This window comes from Melanaphis sacchari, unplaced genomic scaffold, assembly GCF_002803265.2.
Source record: "Melanaphis sacchari strain LSU unplaced genomic scaffold, SCAv2.0 Contig23_pilon_pilon, whole genome shotgun sequence".
In the NCBI taxonomy this organism is placed as follows: domain Eukaryota; kingdom Metazoa; phylum Arthropoda; class Insecta; order Hemiptera; family Aphididae; genus Melanaphis; species Melanaphis sacchari.
In genome coordinates, this window is record NW_020271114.1 from 3,066,315 (window position 1) to 3,072,921 (window position 6,607).

At 30.0% G+C, this 6,607-nt stretch overlaps 2 protein-coding genes across 3 annotated transcripts in view; both read right to left on the reverse strand.

The window, feature by feature from the left end:
* Nucleotides 1-245: 245 nt before the first annotated feature.
* Nucleotides 246-4,030, reverse strand: LOC112594777 (maternal protein exuperantia). Its single transcript, XM_025339758.1, has 6 exons — nt 3,823-4,030; nt 1,973-2,249; nt 1,411-1,562; nt 1,155-1,338; nt 731-1,039; nt 246-650 (listed from the first exon to the last, which is right to left on the reverse strand). Exons 2-6 carry the CDS (start codon nt 2,243-2,245, stop codon nt 330-332), a joined length of 1,239 nt encoding a protein of 412 aa, XP_025195543.1. The 5' UTR covers nt 2,246-2,249; nt 3,823-4,030; the 3' UTR covers nt 246-329.
* Nucleotides 4,031-5,735: 1,705 nt separating this feature from the next.
* The window catches only part of LOC112594574 (40S ribosomal protein SA), a 3,101-nt gene continuing 2,229 nt past the window's right edge, over nt 5,736-6,607 (reverse strand). For both annotated transcript variants that reach the window (XM_025339422.1, XM_025339423.1), the window contains exons 4-7: nt 6,439-6,597; nt 6,234-6,362; nt 5,948-6,169; nt 5,736-5,882 (exon numbers count right to left, since the gene is read on the reverse strand). In XM_025339422.1, coding sequence (XP_025195207.1) covers nt 5,796-5,882; nt 5,948-6,169; nt 6,234-6,362; nt 6,439-6,597 — 597 coding nt within the window. In that variant the 3' untranslated portion in view covers nt 5,736-5,795. The remainder of the gene's footprint in view (nt 5,883-5,947; nt 6,170-6,233; nt 6,363-6,438; nt 6,598-6,607) is intronic.

Below are 6,607 nucleotides of genomic sequence, written 5' to 3' on the forward strand. Positions count from 1 at the left end.
CCTCAACTTATTCGCGTTCTTACAAATTAAAATAGAAATAGAACATGAAGAAAAATAAATATTAAAATCGACTTGATTTTTTTTAAATAAAATTATAAAATATCCATAAGGAAAATAGTTAATTGAACGCGAAAAGTGGTTAAAACTTTGTTTTTGTTTCATACAGTCAATTTTTTTTTTTTTTTTGATTTTAAAAATTAATATTATAAAACTTATAAGTAGTCTATGAAGAACAACAAAAAAACTTAACGTTTTTTTTTTTAAAATTTTTTTTTTAAATAATACTTAATACTTAATACTTAAAATGGTAATCAAACTTTGGTTTTTAATCAGTTGTTTTCACCATTTTCATGACTTTTGATTTCGTTCTGGGGCTTTTCTGTTTCTAGGTTAAGACCATTAGCGTGGTCAGTTGATTTTGGCGAAAGAGAGCCAGCATCATTTTCAGATAAGCTCTTTCTATTGTCCTTATTACTGCTACTGCGTCTCCTGAATCTGCCACCATACTTTCGACCTCCTTTAGGTGGTGGAGAAACAGGTTCAGGATTTTCAAAATGCATGATAATAGTAGTAACAATGTTTTCTTTATCATCATCAGAAAGTTCCGGCAATTTTTCTTTAACAGCATCCTTGAAACCGTCTTTATTCTCCTATAAGTTAAAAAAATAATTACACATATATCCATAATAAAGATTAATATAGTTCGAGAGAAAATAATAATTTAACTAACGGTCCATAAAGATTGGAGTGTTAAATAATCAATGTTAGCTTTGGCAATGGAATTACGATAACTTATAGCTTTCTTGCGATCTAAGGCTGATGTTTGGTATGATAATGACTTATGGTAAACTGTATTTAGCGATTTCTGTCTTGCCAACAACTCTTGAGTGCTATGCAATGTCTGTACTTCAGAATCTATGCTTGTAAGGAATGTAGATAATGCCTTAGCCTTAGTTTCTTCAGAAACTTCACTTCCTGTTACTACTTCTTTTCCATCGTCATTACCACTTTCCAAAGTTACACACAAATGCTGAACAATCTAAAATAAGTTTGATAACAAATAAGCTAAAACTAATATGAACTATCAAAATATCTATTTTAAGAGATAATATAATAGAAATTACTTATAACAAAAAATTATAAATTCAACGTACATCATAAGCTAATTTAGCACGATCAGTAGCCTTGGAAGTATCAATGTGGTCTTTATCCAACAGAACCTTTGACAGAACTCTAAGTGAAAACATAACCATAGTATCTTGACAATGAGTTTGAGCAAATGAATGGCAGTTAGCAAACCCTTTAACTACTTCAGAGAATTTATCTAATAAATTATAGCTGTAATAATAATAAAAAAAAAAAAACAATAATACTAAAATAAATATAGATGAATATATTTTTTTTTCTTACGCAAGAAGAGACTTAATTAGAAGACAAGTGTTGAATTTGCTAACTTCATGACAAACTAAAATGGCCATTTTTTTACCATTGTCTTTCAACGTTTGTTCTAACCATTCTATAAATTCGGCTAAAGCAGATATTTCACTTTTTGATTTTAATGTCTAAAAAAAAAAAAAAACCCATTAAATAAATATCATTTAACATTGAAAATAAATTAAAAGAAATATTATAGGAATTTTTTTTTAAATAATTATTAACTGTCTAAAATTATCTCTAGTATAATGCAAAATTATCATATCTTGTTGTATTCATGAAATTGTATTATTGAACAAATGTCTGCTACATCCAAATTAAATTATAATTGTAAATATATATATACCTATACATATAATATGTATTTTTTTTGACATAAAATTTAATTTTTCGTGATTACACCCAGAAATTTAAATTTAGAAAATATAATATAAAATAATTTGAACGTTGAAAAAAATGATGTGATACTTTATAATCAATAAACTGTTAAATACATAAAAATAAATGTATAAATGCTTATAGTTGTAAAATATTTTACTTTATTATTTTTGATATCTTTTAATGCACGGAAACGTCCCATTGTTATAGTACACAATAGATGACGTCTTCTTGCTATTTGATCAATATCATTATGTGGCATTATATATTGGTTAAATGTAGATTTTGGTGTGTGACCAGCAATATGGCAGATTTCGTCCAATAGACGGCGTCCAGTTGTATCTATATCCCAACCAACAACCATGTAGTCAGACAAATTATCCAACGTCACAGAGTTGTTACTGACATCTACAATTTCGGTGTTTTGAACCATTTTGCTGTAAATATAATTTGATAATTGATTAATATTATTATTTATAAATAATCCTAAAAATAATTACATAATATGATTATAAATTTAAAAGCTTTCTGAACATTGGAAATTCTTGAAATGTTAATGACTTATTACAATTAATTTAATTAAATTGCCCATACTAACATTTTTTTTTTTTTGAATTAGGTATGCGCGAACCTAATATAATATTGTATTACCTACCAAGAAATTTTTTGTATTATTGAGAATAGAATGAAAATTATTAAAATATTAAATTTATATTGATTACAAAAAAATAAAAATAAAAACCAGTTTATCTACACGATTTTTAAAGTTTTGATATAATGATATATATATGTTGTTAACTTATTTAATTTGATTATTCGTACAATCGTACTACCTAGGTAAATATACAGTTTTAGTGCAATAAATTGTTAAAAACTACAAATAGTATAATAACTTCCAAGACATTAAGCAGAAATATTAATAAAGAAATTCGACACTACAGCAGGTAAGCTTTTTAATATCTTAAATTTTAAATGTATCCATCGTTTTCACACACCGTAACCATGCCTATCAATTAATCTAAAAATATAATAAGACCACAAAAATGTAGATCCGCAGCAATTTCGAGAAAAACCTCTAAGACTTTCGATATAAAAATGTATTAATAGATTAATCGTTTTCATATCAACACAAATACTATTGACTATAACATCTAAACTACAAAGTTTATTCTTAACGACAATTTATAGGACCGTAAAATAGTGTCTGCGGACCCGGCAACGGTTTTATCGAGATAACAGAGGTTAATAGCACAAATCAAGATAACGTTATGAATACCGTACACGATAATACCTATATTATTATGATTATTATTTATCAAATAGTATAGCGAAATATTCCAATGAGTAATGAGTATAAAACAAACTGTAAAATGGTGTAATAACCCCTATAAAACGAGAACAGCGGATGATATTAAGATATGTACGAATCCATTTACCGGCGACGCAATAACGAGTTTCCGCCAAGCAACTGCAATGAAAGTTCCGAGGACGACGAGAACGTCGTTTCAAACCGATTATTATTATTGCATAATGATTAATGTAGGGAAATCCGAAAATGCCTCTGGCGATGGCTGTATCCAAAAACAATATGATGTAATTAAAAGTCTGACCGATACATATGAGGAGTTCGAGATAAAAAAGGAATCAAGTGTAACAAAAAAATACCAAAAACATAAATCATTAAAAACTCCGAATTAACAATTTTTTGTCATCTGAAATTAGTTTAGCGCACGTCCTTGCGCGGTCGGCGGCACGAGCGCGCGCGTCGCACATGTCGTGCGGTCACGGCCCACGGCATAACCCTTTCGAAAAACTAAAAATCAAAAATAAGTACCAACAAAAATCGTAGAAACGTTCGTCCAACTATTTTAACAAACTACATACTATATTAATAAAACAACATACTTAGTACTTACTGCGACAAAAAATAAATTGTTTCATAAAAATATATATCATTAATATCGCTATGTTAATCCTAAAAATAATATTAAAATGCATTATTCAACGTACCTGTTTTGGCTAATATGAAATGCAATATTGCGATGTATAGCGGTGTTGAAAAACGTATACGATGCGATGTTACACGTGCGAAACTTCAGTAGCTCTCCGTCAACGGTGGATAAAAAAACGTGTGTGCAGATCGAATCAACCTCTGAATCAGATCCAGTAACTCACTGATGGTCGGCGAGACGTATGCGCGTGCGCCCATCCGGCGAAGTATCAAAATGATAATAATAATAATAATAATAATGTAATAAGTAGTTGTGAAATAACGTATAAACGCGTCTACGGGTATGTGTGTGTGGTGGGGACAATCGTGGAAGTCGGAACACTAGGAACTACAAATTTTCAGTTTTATCAGAGACTGTTTGGGTGTGGAAGGGGGGCGGCGTCGAATTCAAACGCGACAATCTAATAGAAATAGTTAGATAAAATTACTTATTAGATAATAGGCAATAGCCAATAGGTATCCAATATTGCCTTATCGTTGTAATTAAATATTAAATTCCATTTCAAATCTTAAATCGCGGTTTCTGAACGGTTGTACAAAAAGTTGTAAACTCGACTATCTCCATCCAATTCAAGACTCAATCAGAAAAACCCTTGACTATATTACTACTGTTTTCTGTGTCTACTGATACAAATAGCAAATATTCAGTGGGAGGTTCACCTTTACTTCTTAATAATTACGCAGTAATTTTAAACTAATTTTAATCTAACCTATTATAATTTTTAGAGACTTCTCTGAAATTTAGATCGCAAGCATTTATCGAAGACTATACTAATACACTATACGACGCATGTCGAGCAATAGTTATTGCAACGATGTTAAATGTCTATTGATCTCTAACACTCGGCTTTCCTCACGTATTATTTATATTTTGTAATTTTTTCGTGACTTGTGTTATCAAATTCATATCCACATGGCCACAATATCACATGCGTTTAGCCGGGCCACGTCGTCTCCCGCGTCTTGGGCGGGGAACCAATGACAACGGCATAGCTCTTCCCCGGTGTTGCCAATCCAATAACTTTCCACTGCACTGCGGCATCACTTCACAATTCGAATCTGTTAGGCACTAATGCACTATGCAAGCACATAGTCCCATAGACATAATAAAATTTATAACATTAAAAAGATTTAACCATGTAGCACACAATTGATTAATACCATGAATCATATCATGTATACAGTAGAACATGATTAATGGGCTTGCTGTAATAATAACACAGTATGCGTTGCGATTTTTATCTCTTCAGAATCGTACATTTTCCGTCGATATAAATGTATCACCAAATTATTGATATTTGTTGATTATAATTATAAAATATGATCTGTATTAATTTATTTTTAAATCAAAATTGCTAGCACCGAGAGGCAAAAAATTAAATTTAATAAAATAAAATTTTTTTAGCAAAATATATTTTTACCAATTTGCTTTTCAAATGCAAAAACAATCAACATAATTGTCAAATATAGTCTTTATCGATAAGAAATAAATATTAAAATATACTGTAATTGTTATTAAAAATTCAAGTTCTCAACATCTTAATGGTGAAAATATCTTAAGAAAAACTTTAACAATGAAACAAATATTTTTATGATCAAGATAATTATAGGTAAGATGATTTTTTTTGTAATATTCAGAGGAACGTCATATTATTTTACCTTAATCAACAATGCTTCAAAAATATCATTAATAATATTTAAAAATAAAATAAACTTGATTAATAGTAAAAAAGAAAACTTATTAATATAGTTTTGTTGATTGAGGATTATCCTACTTTAATATTGTTAAGTACAACTATTTTAATAAATTACAATACTTATTTCATAAGAATATAAACTGTTGAAATTGTTGAAGAGTAAAACAAAAAAAAGGAAATAGAAACACAACTGATAATAAAATAAGAATGATAAATAATTCAAAATTCATAAAGAAGCTTTTATTCTTTAAGAAAAAAAAACGTTTTACATGTTGTTAGACATTAGACCAGTTAGGTGCAGAACCACCTCCCCAGTTGGTATTGGGTGCACCAGTAGCTGGCGCAGCATTCCATTCTTCAGCCTGAAAATTAAACACATTTTAGTAAAATACATAATAGGTTGAATAAAAAAAAAAAAAATACAAACCGCCCAGTCAAGAGCAGGAGCAGCAGTAACTGGAGCCACTGCCATTGGTGGCACAGGAGTTCCATCTTCAGCCCAATTTTGAGGAGCAGTAGCTGCTAAAGCACCCTCATTCCAATCAGCAGCTGTATTAGATAATGAATAAGCTTCTTCTACACCAACAACTGTCTTCACAGTTGAAGCTGCAGGCAATGCTTCTTTGGCAGCAGCTTCTTCTTTTTCAACCTAAAATTTAAAATAGTATGCTTTTAATATCTACAAGTTGAATAATGAAAACAAAAACACTTACATCTTCAGGATCTCTGTAAAAGAACAAGTCAACAACAACATCCCATTTACCATCACGAGGAATAGTTCCCCTAAGACGAAGAACTTCACGGGCCAAAAACCACCACATAAGTCCAATAGAATGAGGAGACTATAATAAACAGTAAATAATTACTTATAGTAGGATAAATAAAATGTAAATACATGATTAAATAAGTATAAAATACCTTATTATTACACGGAATGGCAATGTCAACATATCGTAATGGAGTATCTGCATTACACAAAGCAATGACTGGTATGTTAACATAAGAAGCTTCTGTGATTGGCTGATGATCGGTGGCTGGATCGGTTACAACAAGTAGTCTAGGTTCACGGAAAGCAGCCTAGTAGAAT